This window comes from Toxotes jaculatrix, chromosome 23 (assembly GCF_017976425.1).
Source record: "Toxotes jaculatrix isolate fToxJac2 chromosome 23, fToxJac2.pri, whole genome shotgun sequence".
NCBI lineage: Eukaryota > Metazoa > Chordata > Actinopteri > Toxotidae > Toxotes > Toxotes jaculatrix.
In genome coordinates, this window is record NC_054416.1 from 6,899,612 (window position 1) to 6,921,302 (window position 21,691).

Sequence of the window (21,691 nt, forward strand, 5' to 3'; positions counted from 1 at the left end):
CAGTTGTAGTTGACCCACCAGTGGTTGTTAATGCACCAGTTGTTGTTGTTCCTCCACTTATAGTTGAACCTCCAGTTGTAGTAGATCCTGCTGTTGTTGATGCAGTAGTTGTTGTTGACCCACCAGTTGTTGATCCTGCTGTTGTAGTTGATCCTCCAGTTGTTGACCCTCCTGTTGTAGTTGATGCACCAGTTGTTGTTGATCCTGCTGTTGTAGTTGAACCTCCAGTTGTTGTTGACCTTTCTGTTGTAGTTGATGCACCACTTGTTGTTGACCCTCCTGTTGTAGTTGAACCTCCTGGTGTTGTTGATCCTGCTGTTGTAGTTGATCCTCCAGTTGTTGACCCTCCTGTTGTAGTTGAGGTACCAGTTGTTGTTGATCCTCCAGTTGTAGTTGAACCTCCAGTTGTAGTAGATCCTGCTGATGTTGATACAGCAGGTGCTGTTGACCCACCCATTGTTGTTGAAGCGCCATTTGTTGTTGACCCACCAGTTGTCGTTGATCCTGCCATTGTAGTTGATCCTCCAGTTGTTGTTGACCCTCCTGTTGTAGTTGATGCACCAGTTGTTGTTGATCCTCCACTTATAGTTGAATCTCCAGTTGTAGTAGATCCTGCTGTTGATGCAGCAGTTGTTGTTGACCCACCCGTTGTTGTTGATCCTGCAGTTGTTGTTGACCCTCCAGTTGTTGTTGATCCTCCAGTTGTAGTTGAATCTCCAATTGTAGTAGAGCCTGCTGTCGTTGAAGCCCCAGTTGTTGTTGACCCACCAGTTGTTGTTGATGCACCAGTTGTAGTTGAACCTCCAGTTGTAGTTGATCCTGCTGTTGTTGTTGAAGCTTCAGTTGTTGTTGACCCTCCTGTTGTAGTTGATGCACCAGTTGATGTTGATCCTGCAGTTGTTGAACTTGCAGATGTTGTTGATACTTCTGTTGTAGTTGACCCTGCTGTTGTAGTCGATGCACCAGTTGTTGTTGACCCTGCTGTTGTAGTTGATCCTCCAGTTGTAGTTGAACCTTCTGTTGTAGTTGATGCACCAGTTGTTGTTGACCCTGCTGTTGTAGTTGATCCTCCAGTTGTAGTTGAACCTTCTGTTGTAGTTGATGCACCAGTTGTTGTTGATGCACCAGTTGTTGTTGATGCTTCAGTTGTTGTTGACCCTGCAGTTGTCGTTGAACCTTCTGTTGTAGTTGACCCTCCAGTTGTAGTTGAACCCCCAGTTGTTGTTGATGCACCAGTTGTCGTTGACCCTGCTGTTGTAGTTGATCCTCCAGTTGTCGTTGAACCTTCTGTTGTAGTTGATGCACCAGTTGTAGTTGACCCTGCTGTTGTAGTTGGTCCTCCAGTTGTAGTTGACCCTGCTGTTGTAGTTGGTCCTCCAGTTGTAGTTGAACCTTCTGTTGTAGTTGATGCACCAGTTGTAGTTGACCCTCCTGTTGTAGTTGATCCTCCAGTTGTTGTTGATGCACCAGATGTAGTTGACCCTGCTGTTGTAGTTGATCCTCCAGTTGTCGTTGAACCTTCTGTTGTAGTTGATGTACCAGTTGTAGTTGAACCCCCAGTTGTTGTTGATGCACCAGTTGTCGTTGACCCTGCTGTTGTAGTTGATCCTCCAGTTGTCGTTGAACCTTCTGTTGTAGTTGATGCACCAGTTGTTGTTGATGCTTCAGTTGTTGTTGACCCTGCAGTTGTAGTTGAACCTTCTGTTGTAGTTGATGTGCCAGTTGTTGTTGACCCTCCAGTTGTTGTTGAGGCACCAGTTGTCGTTGACCCTGCTGTTGTAGTTGATCCTCCAGTTGTCGTTGACCCTGCTGTTGTAGTTGATGCACCAGTTGTTGTTGACCCTGCAGTTGTCGTTGAACCTTCTGTTGTAGTTGATGTACCAGTTGTTGTTGACCCTCCAGTTGTAGTTGAACCCCCAGTTGTTGTTGATGCACCAGCTGTCGTTGACCCTGCTGTTGTAGTTGATCCTCCAGTTGTCGTTGAACCTTCTGTTGTAGTTGATGCTTCAGTTGTTGTTGATGCACCAGTTGTTGTTGATGCACCAATTGTAGTTGACCCTGCTGTTGTAGTTGGTCCTCCAGTTGTAGTTGAACCTTCTGTTGTAGTTGATGCACCAGTTGTAGTTGACCCTCCTGTTGTAGTTGATCCTCCAGTTGTTGTTGATGCACCAGTTGTCGTTGACCCTGCTGTTGTAGTTGATCCTCCAGTTGTCGTTGAACCTTCTGTTGTAGTTGATCCTCCAGTTGTTGTTGAACCTTCTGTTGTAGTTGATGCACCAGTTGTTGAACCTTCTGTTGTAGTTGATGCACCAGTTGTTGTTGATGCTTCAGTTGTTGTTGATGCACCAGTTGTTGTTGATGCACCAGTTGTAGTTGACCCTGCTGTTGTAGTTGATCCTCCAGTTGTTGTTGATGCACCAGTTGTCGTTGACCCTGCTGTTGTAGTTGATCCTCCAGTTGTCGTTGAACCTACTGTTGTAGTTGATGCACCAGTTGTTGTTGATGCAGCAGTTGTAGTTGACCCTGCTGTTGTAGTTGGTCCTCCAGTTGTAGTTGAACCTTCTGTTGTAGTTGATGCACCAGTTGTAGTTGAACTTCCAGTTGTAGTTGAACTTTCTATTGTAGTTGATGCACCAGTTGTTGTTGACCCTGCAGTTGTTGTTGACGCACCAGTCGTTGTTGACCCTGCTGTAGTTGATCCTCCAGTTGTAGTTGAACCCTCTGTTGTAGTTGATGCACCCGTTGTAGTTGAACTCTCTGTTGTAGTTGATGCACCAGTTGTTGTTGACCCTGCGGTTGTTGTTGTTGATGCACCAGTTGTTGTTGACCCTGCTGTTGTAGTTGATGCACCAGTTGTTGTTGATGCATCAGTTGTCGTTGACCCTGCTGTTGTAGTTGATCCTCCAGTTGTAGCTGAGCCTTCTGTTGTAGTTGATGCACCAGTTGTAGTTGACCCTGCTGTTGTAGTTGATCCTCCAGTTGTTGTTGATGCACCAGTTGTTGTTGACCCTGCTGTTGTAGTTGATCCTCCAGTTGTCGTTGAACCTACTGTTGTAGTTGATGCACCAGTTGTTGTTGATGCACCAGTTGTAGTTGACCCTGCTGTTGTAGTTGGTCCTCCAGTTGTAGTTGAACCTTCTGTTGTAGTTGATGCACCAGTTGTTGTTGACCCTGCTGTAGTTGATCCTCCAGTTGTAGTTGAACCCTCTGTTGTAGTTGATGCACCCGTTGTAGTTGAACTCTCTGTTGTAGTTGATGCACCAGTTGTTGTTGACCCTGCGGTTGTTGTTGTTGATGCACCAGTTGTTGTTGACCCTGCTGTTGTAGTTGATGCACCAGTTGTTGTTGATGCATCAGTTGTCGTTGACCCTGCTGTTGTAGTTGATCCTCCAGTTGTCGTTGAACCTACTGTTGTTGTTGATGCACTAGTTGTTGTTGATGCTTCAGTTGTTGTTGATGCACCAGTTGTAGTTGACCCTGCTGTTGTTGTTGGTCCTCCAGTTGTAGTTGAACCTTCTGTTGTAGTTGATGCACCAGTTGTAGTTGAACTTCCAGTTGTAGTTGAACCTTCTGTTGTAGTTGATGCACCAGTTGTTGTTGACGCACCAGTCGTTGTTGACCCTGCTGTAGTTGATCCTCCAGTTGTAGTTGATGCACCAGTTGTTGTTGTCGCACCAGGCATTACAGTTGTAGTTTGTGTAGCAGCAAACTCAATGGCCACTATTTTTTAAAAAGAGAAATATTGATGTCTTTAAAATAATATGCTCTTTTCTGACCACTGTGAACACTTTACAATAATTATTAACTTACCTATAAGTATCAGCAAACTTGATAAGACTGGTCCAAAACCCATTGTGTCTGCTCTTTAACCTGCAATATTTGACAATATAGTAAGTTATGCAATAAATCAGGCAAACATCTTAATGTACTTAATGTTCAATTTGTTATGATAATTATAAACCGAGATTTTTTTCAATATGTTAAATTAGTATATTTACAGTTTTGTAAATCAGCAAATACACGTGTTTTTAAAATTTTCTGCTGATTTGTAATCTGTAAAACATTTAAGTTCTTTTCAGACCTTTCTTTTAAAATTCAGTTTCTGAGGGCATCTACCCTTCCAAGCACAAAATGTAATTATAGAATGTTCTCGTCCCATACGCATGAATATAAGTTAAAAACTGTATAAAATACACATAACTCTTATAACTAAACATAACCCATAACTCTTACACATAACTCTTATAACTACAAATTCACAATTACAGACATTATATGAGGCTCTAGGTATGGGACTCTTCTGTAGCTTTAATCAGTTGGCCATAATAAATAATATTCCTTTCACACAGTAAATATTTTAATTTCAGAGGTTGATATTTTGTCATAGTGATAAACATAAATGTTGATAATTTTTCCATTCAATTTATGTATGCCAGTAGTGAGTTACAATACGCTATGCCTGAGAGTTGCAGCTGGAAACATGAATGGTTTTATTAATGTTGGAAATTCAACCACAGCATTGGTCTGAAAACAAATTATTTTATTGTGTGATAAAATATGAATTTAATGTATCTTGATTCATAATTCCATTTCATAATTAATTATAATGTTACATCACAGATAATAGTGATATATGAAATATCAATTATGGTATTTACTTTGGAATGAACACAAGTAAGAAGGATGTTTGTGAGGAACTCTTAGTATATCACAGAGGATTTTCTTAACTTTTCCTCAGACAGGAATCCACAAGCAAACCAGAGGTCACACCTTGAGCAGTTATGACCTTAATAGTGTGCAGCTTTACAGCAAATCCTTCACTCAGCTTATCAGAATTTAATATTTACAGCCTCATAGTTTTGTAAATGTATTATTATGAGATATTACACTCAGTTTTTTTAAGCATACAGGAAAAAGGAGATATAAGATGCTTGAAGTGGTATCTAAAGGTAAACTAAAATCCTTTGATAAATATTTTATTAACCTGCATGTGCTAATGTAATGATTTAAAGTTCAAGATTACAGAGCATTTGTATTTTAGACTTAATGAGATGTTTAAAATGACCAGTTGCCACAATATTAATAACATTTTTTCATCCAGAGGATGTTCTGAAGGCTTAGAAAGGACTGAATGTTAAGGATTAAATCACAGTTTAAGATTTTTTTTTTTAATGCAGCCAAAGTGAAAGGTAGTTCTGTGAATACAGTTTTAGCTAACCTAATTAGAACTTGATTTCAAATCATAGGATATACACTGGAAATAAAATGTCACATAATTTTGTTAATCTTGACATTCAAGGTGAATTTTCCTGTGACGTTAGGTTATTATGTTATGTATTATGTGGCAGCTAAACAACACAGTGGAAGTAAAACACTGAAATGCACTGTAAATAATTCCTTGCATGAATAAAACTGACTCTAGCACACTGAAAATTTTAAAGAAAAATCTAAAATAAATAATGTTTATTTATAATAATTATGATAAATAATTATAATGGGGCCTTTAAGACCTGGTTTAAGCTTAAAGGCAATCTCAGTATGGTAAATTGCAAGTTAAAACAGGTTTAGTCCTTAAAAAAAAAGAAGTTTTTTCATGAACCAATGTATTACTGCATTTTTTTTCAACATAGTTATAAGTGGGTTAAATCAGAAAAAGATAAGGACCAAAAATAACACCAATCCAATGCAACAATCCAATTAGATGTGGCAAAAAATGGTAAAAAAAAACTGCCAAAATAATTCATGATATGCAATCAAAAACACTTCATAATAAATCATAATTTAATTTCATAAAATAAACCTGTATTTTGAATTTAATAAACATAAAAAATGCACTTACCCTAAGAAATATTCAAAATCTCTAGATCTCTAGGCTCCTTCTGAATGCACAGGTTTGCTTAGGTTTTATATGCGGCAAAGTTAAAGGATGTGACGTAACATGAAGGATGAAACCAAAAAAAAAAAACAAAAAAACTGCCCAAACAGTTTATTGTTAATTTCATGGTTCACTCAATAGATAAAGCAGTGTTGTTTTTGCATTCCACTCAAGTGATCTAACTGGCCGTCATTATCTCATCTCTTACACACATACAGCTGCAAGATACTTACAAAATTCAAAATTTTTAATTAATCGCCTGTGTATTGATATGACATGATTCAAACTTATAAATTTTGTGAATTTCCGCAATTTTTTGTATAAGTGGTTTGCACTTTCTTCTTTGTTCAGCCACAACGGCTATCAGGACTACATACACAGTCCTGGCACAGTTGGCCAGAATAAATGGATGCACCTTTACATTTTTATGTTGGTTCCTCTTTCCTAGTTCATTCAAAGTCACTGTTTTTGCTAAGTGACACCCCAGCCATGACAAAAATGAGACAGTGAAGACAAAGAATACAAAGGAAAAGTCACGTCAGTTAGACTCCAGATTTAGCACTGACCCACCCTGTGTTCAGACCAACATTCACAGATAGTGAAATTCTTTTTTGGTGGGTGGTAATACCGGACAAAGTCAACATGTGATCTGGCCCAGGACAATAAGATCACACTGAGATATTTAACTGTCTGTCGTACTCATAAGTCAGTTACAAGACACTATAACAAGACACCTGGGAGCACAATCAGATAATAACAGGTAACTACAGGAATTTTATTATTATCTATATTATTATTATTATTTGTTATTAAATAAATTTTTCCCTTTTTTTATCCGATCCACTGACTTTCAATGTGAGATCTGTGGGACTGAATATAGCACCACAAATGCAGAGAAGTAGAAATCCAGGTTTACTAAAGCCAGTCCTATTGACGAACCCCTTCACTGCATTTTCCATTAGAGGTCAGGCACACAATCACATCCATTCTGTCTAAATCTGTACTGTAATGTCTCTACATGACCTGAATACAAACTCCACAGATAGAAAATGAAGAAAATATCAAAGAATAAAGAGTGACAAAACATGACACAGCATATATAGACAGAAATAATTAGTTTATTCAAGGTCTAACTAATTGCAGTGCTCTAAACTGCAAATGTATTGATTTAAAAAGATAGCAAAAAATAACAGGATAAACAGAAAGGAAAAATAAGCACATATTTTGCAGGTAGGTGAGACAACAAAACATCAAAATGACAAACGTAAACAAAACTCAACATTGAGCAAAACTCAAAATCACATCAAATTGTTCTGTACAGGATTTGTTCATTTGTTCATACCCCAACTGCTGTTTGGTAAAAACTATGAACTGTGGGATGTTTTCTTTTTTTTCCATATAGTACAAAATATCTCAGTGGGCCTCAAAAATATTATACACAGTATACATCAGTAAGAATGAAAACCTTAAATTTACTGGAGATTAAATACAAACGGATACTTGAAGCAAAGACCTGGTGTAATAAAAACAAACCCAAAGAAAGAAACTTTAAAAAAATAAATCTTTTGTTTCAATTTCAATCATGTATCAGGGTTATTATCAGCATGTTTTTATGTGTGTGCATTTTGTTTTCTTTTTAGAATATTAGGTTTAAAACTTGGACTTGAGTGTTATCTTTGAAAAGGACAGGGCGTATAAACATACACACACATACACAGAGAGAAATGGGGCATAACTGGCCTAACCACCAAAAGCATGTAGGAGGAAAGTACATGGGTGTCATTCAGTGGCTGTCCTACGTCCACAGTTCTTTCTGTAACCATCCATGCCATTGTCAGCTGAGTAATATGTCATTCTGTGGTTTTATGCTGTCTCCTTGGCAGTTACCTTTTAGCTTGCTTAACAGTCTGTTGCTTATAATCAATGGACAACATTCAGTGTGAGAAGCCTCAGGTGTATCTGTGACATCACATACAAGAGAAGGGCTTATTTTGTGATTGAGAGTAGCTGAGGGTGGGTCAGTTTAGGGCAATCCATCACTGTTTCCTCATGCAATAAATTTGGATGCGTCGTGACCCACTGAAGTTTGAGCATTGGTCAAATAAACAATAAGGATTTCAAGCCTTTTATGTATAATTTACTCTTCAGGTGGCAATGTGGGGACCTGTGAAATTAAAAGAAAAATATCATTTACTACAGAAAATACCTTGACATTTAAAATATCAACCTGACTTGGATGTATGAGGAGTAACACTACTCACATGGGTAGAACACAAGTATTCCAACTTACAGCATAAATATCAAACCATCAATGACTATAAAGGAATATTTTGCAGTTTTGCGAAATACACATATTCACTTTGGTATCAACCTTCTGATCTACCTCTTTTCAAGAAAAGTAATGATCATATTTTTCACAGTGTTTAACTTTTGTAATTACCTCATTTGTGTCATTCTGAGCTGGAGAGTCTGCACTGAAGGCTTTTGAAACCAGAAATGTAGTCCGGATCACAGTTGGATGATCAAAGACAAGCGGCCTCACAGCACCAATTTTATGACAAAGAGCTGTGTGGCACTGTTGCAGGGGCAGCAGTTGACAATACTGGAGTTACAGTTAGGTTTGTTGGCGTAGCTTTTAAAGAGCTGTTCATTTTTCCTTCAACGGTAATATCTGTCCTTTGGATAGGTGTCCCCTCTGTTGGAACAGGCACTGAAGTCATGTCCACATTTGTGGTCTTATCTGTTTGAGATGAATGTGTTGTTTCTGTTGTTGAGTAGGATAGTTGGGATGTTGGTTTTGAAGTTGCAGTGCTGTGTGAAGCTTCACTGGATGAGACACTTTGTGGTTGTGAAGCAGAGGGGACACCTGTTGATTGTGTAGTTTGGTATGTTGATGTATCACTTCGCTGTCTGGTGGTGGGTGTGATGGGAGAAGCTGAACTCTCTGGAGGGGTACCGATTACAGCTGTATTTGGGGATGTTGTTCTTAGTTGCTTGGTAGTCTCTGTAAAAGTTGTCATGGATGTTTCAAATTGCATTGGTGCCACTGTAGATATTGCTTTGTCTTGTGCATTTGTTGTCGACACTACAGCGTCTGTTGGTGTTGTGAATCTCGTTTCTGCCTGCAGTGTTTGTTGCGTTGGGACAATTTCTGTTGTAGAAGCTACAGATGGAGTTGGTGTTGCTGTGGATGCTGCTGTCATAGACACTGGCATCTGCGTAGACGTAAGACTTGTAGATACACGAATATTGCCTGTGGGTGGAATATATTGCGTTGGTGTTGCTGTGGACACTGTCTCCACAGATCCTCTGGTTTGTGCTGTGAACCCTGTTTCAGATGGTGTAGTTTGTGTTGGTGTAGTGCTGTGAATTGTTATTAATCCAGTTGTCTGTTCTGAAGCTGTGAGTTGTTCTGTTGTTAATGCTATTGATGTTGGTGATGTGGGCGATTCTGTAGTTGCAGATGTTGTACTTGTCTCTGATTGTGTAGTTACCACTGTGATTTGTGTTGATCCTCTCTCTGTTGTTTGATCAGATGTAGTTTGTGACACTGTTAGAGATGATGTAGTTTGTGACACTGTTGTTAGAGATGATGTAGTTTGTGTTGGTGTGTCCTCTGTTGTTGTGGATGTTATAATTGGTGCTGGGGTGTATAATGTTGTTGGCCCTGCACTTTGTATCTCAGCTGTGGGTAGTTCTATTGTTAAGGATTCTGATGTAGAGAATTGTGAGGTGACTTATTCTGTTATTACAGATGCTGCAATTTGTGCTGGAGTTGTTGATTTTGTTGTTACAGCTCCAGTTTGTGTTGATGTTGTGTCTGTTCCTCTACTTTCTGATGGAGTGGCAGTGAATCCTATTGCCACAGATAATGCACCTTGTGTTGAAGTAGCTGATGTTGTCAATGGTGTTGAACTTTCTCTGGTAGATTCTATTACTGTTGGTGCAATGATCTCAGCTGGCACTGTGACATGACTAGAAGTTGGTACAATTTGTGTTGTTGTTGCTTTGGATACTGTTGCAACATATAGTGTAGCACGGTTTGGCATTTCTGTGTAAACTCTTGTGGTTGCGGTGGTTTGTCTTGTTTCCACAGGTGATGCTGTTGGTCCTGTTTCTGAAATATGTGTCTGTGATGTGGTCGACGGTGGTGTGGCAGATAATGGAGTGTGTGCTGGATCTGATTGTGTTGTTACGGATGTAAATGCCAGTGATTGCAAAGGTGCGGCGGTAGATGCTGTTGCCAAGGATGCTATACTTTGTGTTGGTTCTGTTGATGTTTGATGTGTGGAAGAGGAATGTTCACCTCCAGTGGATGGCATATATTGTGGGGTGTATGTGCTGCTCCTTGACTTCATGTTGGCTATGACTGGACTTGTGGTTTCCTCTGAAGTAGTGATCACCTCTGTCACTGTTACAGTTGGAATAACTGGTGAACTCTTCTCAGTTGGACCTCCAAATGTGGAAGCTGATATGTTTAACGCTGTATCAACAGGGGCTGAATGTGATTGTGCCCCAGTGGATTTACTGGAGGTTACTGCTGTTGCAGACAGGCTCAGAGTTGTGGCTTTGAAGTTGATCAGAGATGATGAATTCAGAGAGATGGCTGTCTCAGATACATTGTTAGGTTTGTCAGATGTTAAATGTGGCTGCTCTGTCTGTGTTTTGTCTTGAATTTGGCGTACAGATACTCTTGTTACCATGGGATCAGTTTGTGATAAATGAGGAATGCTGTTTTCTGTACTCTGATCTGTGACGTGTGAGGCCTTAGGTGTGGCTGGCATGGTAGTCACAAATATGTCTATGGGTGAGTCACCAATGGATGTCGATGTGGGAGTGTCATGTACTGATGCTGAAAGGATGTCAGTGGGTACCGCTGTATCCGCCACAGTTAAATTGGGTAAAGGGGAGATAAGCTCTTGCATTGTCTGAGTTTGGCTGGACTCAGCTGTAGTCAACGCTGAAATACTTTGTGTGGAGTCAGGATGAATCACTGTTTCAACTGAGGAATTCGTTAGTCCTGACACATTGTGCACCACTGTGGAAGCGTCAGGTCCAACAGAAGATGAATTCTTATCTCTGTCCATAAGAGAAGTGCTAGGGTCTGCCTCTGATAATTCTGAGGTTGGTTGGTTTGTGATCATATTAGGTGACAGAGTGGTTTGGTTAGATTCATGGAGAGTAGTCACAGGTGTAACATGAGAAACAGTATTTCTGTCACTTGCAGTGGCTATATTATTACTGATGCTTCCCCCTGTCAGTGCTGCATTTATTTCCTCCACTATTTCTGATGTTTCTCCTTCAAGTTGAGCCACAATTGGTATTTCTGAAGTTCCTACGGTTTCCTCGTTCCTGTTTGAGCTGGATGCTGTATTCCCACTTGGAGTTAATGTACTCGTCTCCATAGATGGAGTTACCGTAGTGGTCCATGTTTGCGGTGTAGATGAATGTTGTCTGCTGAGTGGCGTAAGTGTTGAATGTTCACTGACTGTAGTGATCAAAGCATTTGTTGAGTTAATTTCAGGAACCTCAGTAGAGGCTGTGACCCTCAAGTGAAGTGGGAAGAAAGCTGTGTGAGGGGAAAAGGCACAACAGGTTTTATATAATAAGCAATAGCACCAATTTACATTAAAATCAAACTGAAACTAGAGTTAATTCTTACTGTCCTTGAGGGGGTCTTTAGTTTTGACTGACAATTTGAGTGCTATTATTTTTAGTAACTGTGTGGAGAGGCATTTAATTAGTTCATAACGTCACTTCAGTTGCAGCGGCCACACAGATGGTTAATCAGTCAGGGGGTTGACGTTGTTAGCCATTGGCAATTTTTTCCCACATGAATATTCTAGGAACCTTTGCTTTCTAGAACTTGGGAAACATGTCTGACGTCAGATGGGCTATATATAGGCTACATTCAGACATGTCATGGAATAGGAACATGGAACTTACCTGCCAATAGGCTTAGAAAATATCCACAGTTCATGGTGGCGAGCGATCGTTATGCATGAGCAGCAAGCTTATCTGACAACAAAACAAAACAGACAAAAAGCAGCCGTCTCCTATTATTTGTAGCCAAATACCTTGTACCAGCAGCATGTTCTACACATCTTGCATACTTTCACCCATTTGTATAATCTGTGTGTACCATAATTACGCAGTTTGAAAAATGCATGAGATGATGTGTTTTAGATTACATTCTTTCCCCCTTTGGCACACGTGCACCTCAGTTTTTTCATGACTTCTCGATCAACCCCTAGTGAGTCGTAATGTATTCTATTCTATTTTATTTCATTATGTTTTCTCTGTTTGTTCCATTATTTTTTGCTCCATTTTTATTTTTTTTAAATTACGTAATTCCAGATTTTTCTCTCCAGAAAATAAGCATACTTTTACCAACTTTATTGACATTATAGTATGATGATGACAAAAGACTACTTAATATATACCTTAAAGCTCTCAGAGACATTTCTTTTATTAGCATACAGTATCTATCTTTTTAGTTTTTTGTCAAGTGGGGAAGTGGTTAATTCAAAGCATCATTTGCATTTAAAGCAAATTAATATGGTATACTTTGAAAATGGTTGTATAAAATTCATTTTGCATAAATGATGTACTCCTTTGATACATGATTAATCCAAATAAACATCCAACACTCATAGTGGCTTCATGGTGCATTTACGTCTCAGCTGTGATTCATGCGACAATAAAAATAGGAAATGCATGTTATGCAATGAATAACACTTTGTAGAAGCATATTTATTGTGTGTTGAGACAATTAGTGTCATTTAGTACTTTCATATGCTCACTACTCCCTGTTATGTCTCATACTGAGTTTAATCATATTGAACATATGCTGATTGTTCTTAGTGGTCAGTGTTGTGTATGACTGTGCACAGTGGGGTATTTTGACAGGTGTTATTACAGGAGCAAACGTCTGTATTTATAGCTGATTGGTTACTAATCAAAAATACCTAACCAAAGATACCTGGTCCTGATCTTGGTGGGTTGAACCTCTGAATTGACTTGGTACATTCTCACTCTTCTTTAATTTCAGTGTGTGGCTCATTCTTTAGCTAAGATTATCAACTGTCTGTTGTTGCACCCACTCACTACTACATGACTGGAGCTGAGGACACACCTGCCCTGTGTAATACAATGTTTGCATGGAATGTAAGCAACGTGATTGTCCATGCACGATTTTTACACAGCAGTGTGACGTGAGAGAAACTGAGCTGTGGACTAGCGTCAGGTGGCTAGAGAAGCATGAGCAGTTTTTCTTTTCCGGTGGTGGCATAGGGGACCAGCTAGCTGTCCATGGGAAATGATTACAGAGGTCACTGTGACCTCTGATCGACACTGATCACTGTGAGTAGGCGTAGAACAATGTTGACTCATTACTATTGAAACATGATACGATACTGCAGTCTATCAGGTGCCTCATCGGTGTAGTTCCTACTCAAAAACAGCAAGCTGGGATTTTCATACATGAAATGCAACTATCGACTTGCAAAGCTACAGAGAAATGAAGGCTAATTTGTCATTCATTTTCCCCTTTGTCCTCTCCTTCTACTTCAAGGAAGTTATCTCTATAAAAACTTCCTTTTCTTTGTTTTCTATTCAGACAATGAATAAATCTTAGTTGAACAATGTATAGACTGTAACCTGGACTGACTTGACCAGAAAGACTGAGGAATTTGAATGAGTTCAAAGAATGTAGAGATTGTGTCATGAAATCTAAAAATCCCACTCACCTTTCAGCACCACCGAACTGACATCTTGCGAGAATCCTCAGTGCACTGATAAGAGAAAACATATCTAAAAAAGAAAACATCTTAAGGTGTCTAATGAAACCGGTTCTTCCTGCTGCAATCACACCCGTTAGTCTACCTCATAGCAGTGATGAACAATATGAAAAAATGTGTATGTTGAAAACAATGGCTGGTGTATGTGGGCTACGGTGAATATAAATAGCACTACTGGTATAAATGTTTTTAGGAACTGTTTTGAGGAAAGAGCTCAGTTTGTTAGGAACATTTTCTGATGTTAGCTGATGGTTGTCAGTAGAGATCCTGTTCAGCAACAATCCATTCTTTATTTTGACACATCAAGACATCCATTTTTTTGTTTGTTAGTTTTTTGTTTTATTTTCTCTTCCGGAGAAATAGCCTGACAGAAAAAAAATGGATAAACATACAAACAAGCAGTTACAGTAAAATATGTGATAAGAGTCTAGGAGTGGAGATTCAATTAAATAAAGCAGTGTGTGTGTGTGTGTGTGCGTGTGTGTGTGCTTGTGCTTGTGTGTGTGTGTGAGAGAGGGAGGGAGAGAAATGTACCCTTGTTTAATAAACCTGAACAGGTTGGTGTGTGGAAGGAATGAACCATGTGGAGGAGCGAGGGAAAGAGACGTGGTGTTAATGTAATGTTAACAACATGTAATGTAATGTAATATGTAATATATAATGTAATGTAATGTAATGTTAACAACATGTAATGTTAATTACATTATCACTATGTACATTAACATGTAGTGTTAATGTAATATCAGTCAATATTGTTATAATATCATCAATTCTACATATATATATATATTACATTTATACAAGGCAGACTGGATCACTCCCCTGCCAACCCACACCCACTCCAGCCCACACTACCCATTGTCATTTGACAGCAATTATGTCATTATCACAATTACAGAAACTGATGACAGTAAGTGTAAGAGGAACAATAACAAGAACAGAGCAACCACAGCATCCTAATATAAAAAGTGTGGGCATGTGTGTGAATGTGAGTACAATGTGTCATGGGCATGTGTATCCGAGTTGATGTGTGTGAGAAAAAAGGAAAAAAACTGAAAACAATACCATGTCAGGATATGAGAACTGGAGTGATGTTTTCCACTTTTTTTTTAGTTGTCTTAATCATCTTACTGAGACATATTTCCTTTAATTACTGCATTTTAAGGACAATGCAGGCAGATTTTATAGTTGATTTCATGTGGATGTTACATTGTCAGTCAGAGTCCAATATTACACCAAGATTTCTGGCTAGATTAGAGGTCATTGAGCAAAGTATTTATATCTTTTAGTGGAAAATTAGGGCATTCGATTACTTACTGTTCAATTAGGATCTTCTGTCAGAGGCAACTCAGCATTAGCACTGCCTCTAAATGAAGGGTACTATTCCTCTACACGAGACCCACTGACCCACCACACATGCACAGCTGCAATACAGTGTGCGATGTAACTATGAGAAAAGTTAATGGCATTCATCATGATGACTTTGATGAATCATGAAACTAACTTTAACAAATTTCTGTATTCCCAAACTGATATTAAACCCATATTGAAATCAATGGACAGTTTCATGCTTTGAATTCATAAACATCTGTGGTAAGTTTCATGCGGCAACAGTAGCCAGCTATTTATAAGGTGTGTTCAGACCAGAGAAACAAGGGCAGGCAAATATTTTTGGTTTTGTTGCTAACATGTTCAGTATGCCCAACCAATAATAGAAAGTGTAATTATCGTGTTTAAACTGCACAATATGGCACAAAAGACAATGAGGATCTTTCTACATTCTCCCAACCTTCAAATCACATGGCTTCAGTCTGTACCACACCTAACCATACAGCATAGTTGTTGTTCGTGTGAGAAGAGCATTCAGTTTACTTTATCTTTTCCTCCACCATGAAGGAGACATGGGTTTACTCATACTCATAGTTACTTTTACACAGCCACACCTGCAATTTGGGATTTGCGTTTGTCTTTATCAGTGGCCACATGCTACATTGTAAAAGATGGGAAAAGTGTTATGTGTTTGTGTTAAATAAGGACATTACTCCATAAATAATGTATGTGTGCCATATAATAAAATATATATTAAAAAAAAAAACTTAATTATTATAACTATTAGTAGTATGTGAATACTTTAGGTTATGTGTACATTACAATGAAAGGGGCTATAAGAACAAAAACATAAAACCTAAGTGATGGTAATTGTAGTATTTAATCATTTAAAACAGCATTTTGTGTCTGTAAAAAAAGTAATGATAAATACTAGTATTTTATTTGTCATACGATCAAAAAAAACCTGAGGCAGATTTTTAATATACGCTGCACAAATTGAATAAAACTTAGCGCGTACATACAAGCGTTCTACTTATAACTACATTTCCCATAATGCCTTATTGTAAATAGTATGGAAGCCCGATAGTCCAAAAATTATGTTTTCCCATATCCTTGCTACTGCTGCTGTTCTTAAAGGAGACGCATTCTAAACGGGCCTAGTCTCAGCCAAAGAATTATGAGGTTTGCTATAGCTTTAAGAAGTAAATAATACTCAATGTATGTAATATTATATTTCTCTTTCAGCGTAAGTTTTCTAATTTATAAGCTAGTTAATTAAACGTTTGCTTGGTGACGGAACATTTACTCTTGACCGAGCTAACAAAACTTGGTCTCACAAGGGCCTTCTGCGTTTGTCTTAAATATTCTGTTTTCACAACTAAGTGATAACTACAGTGAGGGTCGTAACAGTGAAATAAGAGCGGCATGAACCCGGAGGAGGACGAGGTTTCAGGCTCTCGTCCTGGGTTTGAGACGATCGGAGACTCAAAGGAGGCCCCTAAATCATCCACGGACTCGGTTGAACCGTCCAGGGGGAGAAGAGGGCGTAAAAGGCGGATGAAAACTGCAGGGACCTCCCCGGACTCCGGTGACTCTCGGTTTCGTACCGGAGGTTCTGTGCGTGTTTTGCGAGCCAGGGTAGCGGTGGCAAGCACAAGCACTGAGTCCAAGAATGCCACTTGCAGGAAAAAAACTGCAAGTCTGCTTCGTGGACGTGATAGACCTGCGGGATCACGCACCAAAAACTCACCTGTCATGCAGTAAGTGCGTGCATAAAGGCATGCCAGCTACTTTGTTGTGCAAGACTGTTGCAACAACATAGCAACATCACTCGAGGCTTGTAAGAAGCACCAGTGAGATTGCCCTGCAAGGAGGCTTGTGACTGTAATTGTCGGAAGTGTGTTTTATCACTGGGGTTTCTTAAAGCTATAGAATTGCCAAATATTGAAACCAAAGAAGATGACTTGAATGCACGTGTTTTCCCGTCCCCGATCACTGTCAAAGAAGAAGAAAGTTAAAACATACTGTGTATGAGTCATTTAGTTGTACTACAGATTAATTTTGATCCGCACCTGGCTATTGTTTACTAAAGACTCTCTTTCACACAGAACTGCCATAAAGAAATCCACAGCCAAAAAAGGTACTCATACTTAAATGCATATCATCTATAAGCAGGAATTTTGTTCATGTAATTTATTAGATATGTCACTAACACGTGGGCACGCTGACTCCCTCAGCATCCAAACACAGTCCAAAGCTGTCCAAATCCAGAAAGGGCAAAGGGAGACGTCCAACCCGAGCCTCGCACACCACACCAGCAACAGCATGCAAGGCTGAAGCAGAGATGGAGGCTTTATCATGTGGTAAGAAAAAGATGACCTGAATTATTTTCCCTGCTTACTGTACAGTTGTACAAATGAGACTGCAAAATATTATAGTACAGCTGTCATCTGAAGCTGAATTTCATTATATTTGTTTTTCAGGAGAGCAGACAGGTGCTTTGAAAAGAAGTAATGACAGGTGAGTGAAATTCAACCTATTAAATGATCTGCACAGAAAATGGGAGATTTCTTTGTGATCAGTATGGTGTTGATGTCCACATTAGCGTTGCAGATGAAGACGTGGCTCTCAACGAGGAACCTCCACTCAGAGATGACCCAGATGACCTTATCTGTGAACCCGAGACAAAGACGTATGCTGTCGTCATTTTTTTTTTCGAATGTGTATTCCTCATGAATGTCACTTTATATTAAGATTTCCAACATAATAGCTGTTAAAATGTTAGTTTTGCTAGTAACTTATGATTTACCTCGTGACTCTTTAGGGAAAAATCAAGGCGACGAGCAACGTTACAACAAAAAGATGTGAAAAAAGAGGAGGAGGAAGAACACAATGGCATTAAAAAGGAAGAATCGACTGAGATTGCTGTGCAGATTGACAAAGTGGATGATAACACAGAGCCAACCAGGAAGTAAGCAAAAAGAAATACACAGAAGGACAGATTGCTAACCACTCTGATAATAGGTGTATTTTCATGTGTGACCAATGTCTGAGTGCACACAGGCCCACCAACACAGCCCAGTGAGTCGGTTATGTTCCGTCTCATCGCCTGCTTACTGACAAAAAGTTTCTTCAGCGTTCCAAGAAGGAAGTTACCAATCCGGATATGCTTCTCTTCTTCTTATAATATGAAATAGTTTTATTCATTTAACATTGTTAAATATTTTATAATTGTATACTCAGACCAAATTTACAGTTACAGCCAAAGTGTCTGAGTATGACAGAATTAAAGAACACTTTTTTCCCTGACTGACACTGACAATTTTGTATCCATCAAATTGAACACATCCAGTTACTATGCAAGTTTATCATGCAAAAAAGGTCAGTAGTACGGCTAAATTTACAAAATTACAATGTATTGTATCACGTACAGATATAACTTATTCAAGTTGATGCCACACTGAATCCTCTAACAAATATGCAGTGTTAATAGTGCACATTAGAAGAGAGATTTTACTGTTTTTTGACAATTCAAAATCTGTAATAAAGTTCTGAATCTGTTTTTATTTAGGCGAGGTAGACAGCACAAAGAAGACAAAGCCCCTCGGCAGCCAAAACGAAGGTATGAGTCTTTGTTATGTTATTGATAACTAGTGTTATTTGGGTGCAGCGTAATTTTTACACAATTCCCTCTTTTCTGTCGTCATAGGAAAAAGCCCCCCGTGCAGTATGTCCGCTGTGAAATGGAAGGGTGTGGTACTGTCTTAGCCCACCCGCGCTACCTACAGGTTTGCCATCCCGTCAGCCGTAACCATGACAATCCCAAATATTTTTAAAGGCACTTCCTGGAATTGCCCACTGAAATATAATGGATATATTTTCACATATTATGTTTAATCTGTGAACTTTTCTCAAGTTTCAAAATCTTGTTAATGTTCAAATGATTAAACTAGTTTAATCTGTTAAAGACTGTTAGCATTATTGCATCTGTAACTAACTGATTCTCTTTCTGTCATTTCTTTATTTCAGCACCATATAAAATACCAGCACCTGCTAAAAAAGAAGTATGTGTGTGATCACCCTTCATGTGGGCGCTTGTTTCGTCTGCAGAAGCAGCTATTGCGCCATGCAAAACACCACACAGGTGATATGTCTATGTACAAACTACTCATCTGGTTTTGATTAAGAAAATAAACACACCATGTCTGAACTGCTTGAAATCCCTAGTTGAACATGTCAAGCCAAAACATGAAATGAGGTAATGTCTAAAGTTGAATTTCTGCTTTACATTTATCCTTCAGATCAAAGGGACTACATCTGTGAATATTGTGCTCGTGCATTCAAGAGCTCCCATAACCTTGCTGTGCACAGGATGATCCACACAGGAGAGAAGCCAATACAGTAGGCACAACAGTTTGCTTATTTATTTAGCATGGATTAATTTAATATAACCATATAATACAAATGTATAAGCAAAGGTAATGATCCAATAGTATAATTAGTGATCCTACTTTTACTTAAGAAAATTTTGCTGATATTACTAATGTGCTTTTACTTGTTTTTAATGGAGCAATTACTCGTATTGGAGTATATTTAACTACTTTTACTCAAGGATCTGAATACTTCCTCTATCACTGGTTCTGAGTAAATTGCAGTGAAATTGGAGGTGCTGGGTCATAAATGATACTTGAGTGTTTAATCAGTTTGGACCATAACCTGTTCTCTGTCTCCTCCATGTGGCAGGTGTGAGATCTGTGGCTTCACCTGCCGTCAGAAGGCCTCCTTAAACTGGCACATGAAGAAGCATGATGCAGAAGCTTCCTACCAGTTTTCTTGCTCCATTTGTGGCAAAAAGTTTGAGAAAAAGGACTCTGTTGTTGCTCACAAAGCCAAGAGCCACCCCGAGGTTCTCATAGCTGAGGCCTTAGCAGCTAATGGGGGTTCTGTAAGCAGTCCCACCCAGGTCCCAGAGACTGTCCCTGTGCTCACCCAGCCAGAAGGACTCTCTGTCAGCCAAGAGAGTCAGGAAGCGGTGGGTGGTACTCTCACTCCGCTGCAGCAGGTTATGCTCCCGCTCGCTCCACAGACTCAGATAGATGTTTCTCAGGGCCACTTCCTCCAACTGCCAGCGCATCATATGGTGCAGGGAGCACAACAGCAGCAAGGCCCTACCTTGCTGCAACTCACCACTGCTTCACCTGCTCACCTGTCCAGCACCAGCCACCCCCAGCTCATGCAACTCCCTACCCTTCCTGCCAGCACTGTTACGTCCATGACCACCGCAGATTCCCAGAGCACCCTCCTCACCCTGAGTTCCGTCACCACCCTGGCCTCCCAGCAGGCTGTGCAGTGGGGCAGGGAAGCGGACGAAGTTGCACAGATGCCCGAGGAGGGTGAGTTGTGGGACAAGGTGATTGTGGGCGGGGGTCATCAGGATGTTGGGGAAATAATGTGGGAGAGCAACAGGGAGAGGAGGAAGGAAGATGAGGGGATTGTTTGGGAGCGGGAGGGTGAGAGACAGATTCTGTTACAGTGTGCTGAGATTCATGGAGATCATTTAATCTAGATAAACGGCTAGAGAATGAGGAATGTCACGTAGAGTAAGCTGAAGGGACTGAAGAAAATGTCAAAAGTTAAGCTGACAAAAATATTTCAAATAACAAAATTGATCTCCATGGACTATAACATAGTAGTTGCTTACTGTACACAGTTACAGGGCTACTTCATGTCAGGGAGTATGATTTATAATATTATAGATGACAAATGCTTCTTTTACCACTTAATGAATATTTTATAACTTTTGGTTTATCACCCTGTGTTTGTATATTTGTGTGTATGTTAAACATTTTTCATGATTAAACAGACTGAAAAATAATTGTACATAATGTACAAGAAAGTCCAAAATGACATTTATTTTCCCATAATATCACTGTTCTGTTTATATGAATCTTATTGCAGCAACAGCTGCAACCAAATGAGGTTCTCTGCGTGAAGGAATCTTTGTTGTAAAATTATGTGGCTTTTTTTTTTTTTTTACTATGGCATTCTGACATGTATTAAAAAGCATGTCAAAGTGTCTTTGCATTTTGTGACGAAAAGATCTAAATCATCTTCCGTGTTTGTTTCACTTTCCAGAACCCGAATATTGTCACACTTTCCATCCAAACTGTACTTGATGCATTCTGATTTAATCAGTTATTACAGATCCTTGCTTTAATGTTTTTTCACAGTCAGGATTATATAGTCAGCAGTGTTATGATCAAGAAATCCAAGTGGAATTGTCTAAATGGATGAGAAAATTATTTTTTGTCAGCAATTTTTTTTTTTTTTTTTTAAATCAATGTTAAATAATAAAATATACCTCTGTACACTGCCACTACTACTGAGTAGGATTCCGATCTTAATTTATCAGCAAATGTGTTCATAATAACTATAATAAACAAATTATGTTCTGAAATCTTTGGGTGGGAGTATTTTTTTGGAAAATCAGACACTTATTTAAATTGTTAATCTTATCTTTTGATTAAAAATAAAATAAGTTCTCCATAGGGACGATCCAAAAACGAGTACCAAATCAGCTTTTTTGTGATCTCTACCCTGTATTTGTGAAAAAAAAAGAAATTCTTCCTACTTTATTGGTCACAAATATTTATATGCTACACTCCGTGCGGTTCTCCACATTAGCTTG

At 39.1% G+C, this 21,691-nt stretch overlaps 2 protein-coding genes and 1 long non-coding RNA gene across 4 annotated transcripts; 1 reads left to right on the forward strand and 2 right to left on the reverse strand.

Annotated features, from left to right (window-relative positions):
- Positions 1 to 7,927: 7,927 nt before the first annotated feature.
- Positions 7,928 to 8,437, reverse strand: LOC121176988. Its single transcript, XR_005893141.1, has 2 exons — positions 8,316 to 8,437; positions 7,928 to 8,039 (listed from the first exon to the last, which is right to left on the reverse strand). It is a non-coding gene; the product is annotated as an uncharacterized LOC121176988 (long non-coding RNA).
- Positions 8,438 to 9,442: 1,005 nt separating this feature from the next.
- Positions 9,443 to 13,733, reverse strand: LOC121176987 (flocculation protein FLO11-like). Its single transcript, XM_041031162.1, has 3 exons — positions 13,624 to 13,733; positions 11,822 to 11,893; positions 9,443 to 11,444 (listed from the first exon to the last, which is right to left on the reverse strand). The coding sequence occupies exons 2-3, from the start codon at positions 11,853 to 11,855 to the stop codon at positions 9,613 to 9,615; spliced, it is 1,866 nt and encodes a 621-aa protein (XP_040887096.1). The 5' UTR covers positions 11,856 to 11,893; positions 13,624 to 13,733; the 3' UTR covers positions 9,443 to 9,612.
- A 2,375-nt stretch (positions 13,734 to 16,108) lies between these two features.
- Positions 16,109 to 21,443, forward strand: LOC121176986 (E3 ubiquitin-protein ligase ZFP91-like). 2 transcript variants are annotated; one of them, XM_041031160.1, is made up of 11 exons: positions 16,109 to 16,763; positions 17,112 to 17,143; positions 17,241 to 17,366; positions 17,487 to 17,523; positions 17,609 to 17,695; positions 17,828 to 17,974; positions 18,575 to 18,625; positions 18,713 to 18,791; positions 19,033 to 19,147; positions 19,305 to 19,404; positions 19,747 to 21,443. In XM_041031160.1, exons 1-11 carry the CDS (start codon positions 16,429 to 16,431, stop codon positions 20,567 to 20,569), a joined length of 1,932 nt encoding a protein of 643 aa, XP_040887094.1. In that variant the 5' UTR covers positions 16,109 to 16,428; the 3' UTR covers positions 20,570 to 21,443. The 2 variants fall into 2 exon arrangements, with proteins under 2 accessions (XP_040887094.1, XP_040887095.1); XM_041031161.1 differs by having other exon boundaries at positions 16,128 to 16,185.
- The last annotated feature ends 248 nt before the right edge of the window (positions 21,444 to 21,691 follow it).

Coding starts and splice junctions, on each gene's coding strand:
- LOC121176986 (XM_041031160.1), top strand. CDS start 16,429: ATGAACCCGGAGGAGGACGAGGTTTCAGGCTCTCGTCCTGGGTTTGAG. Junction 19,148..19,304: donor CCATGCAAAACACCACACAG/GTGATATGTCTA, acceptor TTTATCCTTCAG/ATCAAAGGGACTACATCTGT. Junction 19,405..19,746: donor ACAGGAGAGAAGCCAATACA/GTAGGCACAACA, acceptor TCCATGTGGCAG/GTGTGAGATCTGTGGCTTCA.
- LOC121176987 (XM_041031162.1), bottom strand. CDS start 11,855: ATGAACTGTGGATATTTTCTAAGCCTATTGGCAG. Junction 11,445..11,821: donor TTTTCTAAGCCTATTGGCAG/GTAAGTTCCATG, acceptor CCCCTCACACAG/CTTTCTTCCCACTTCACTTG.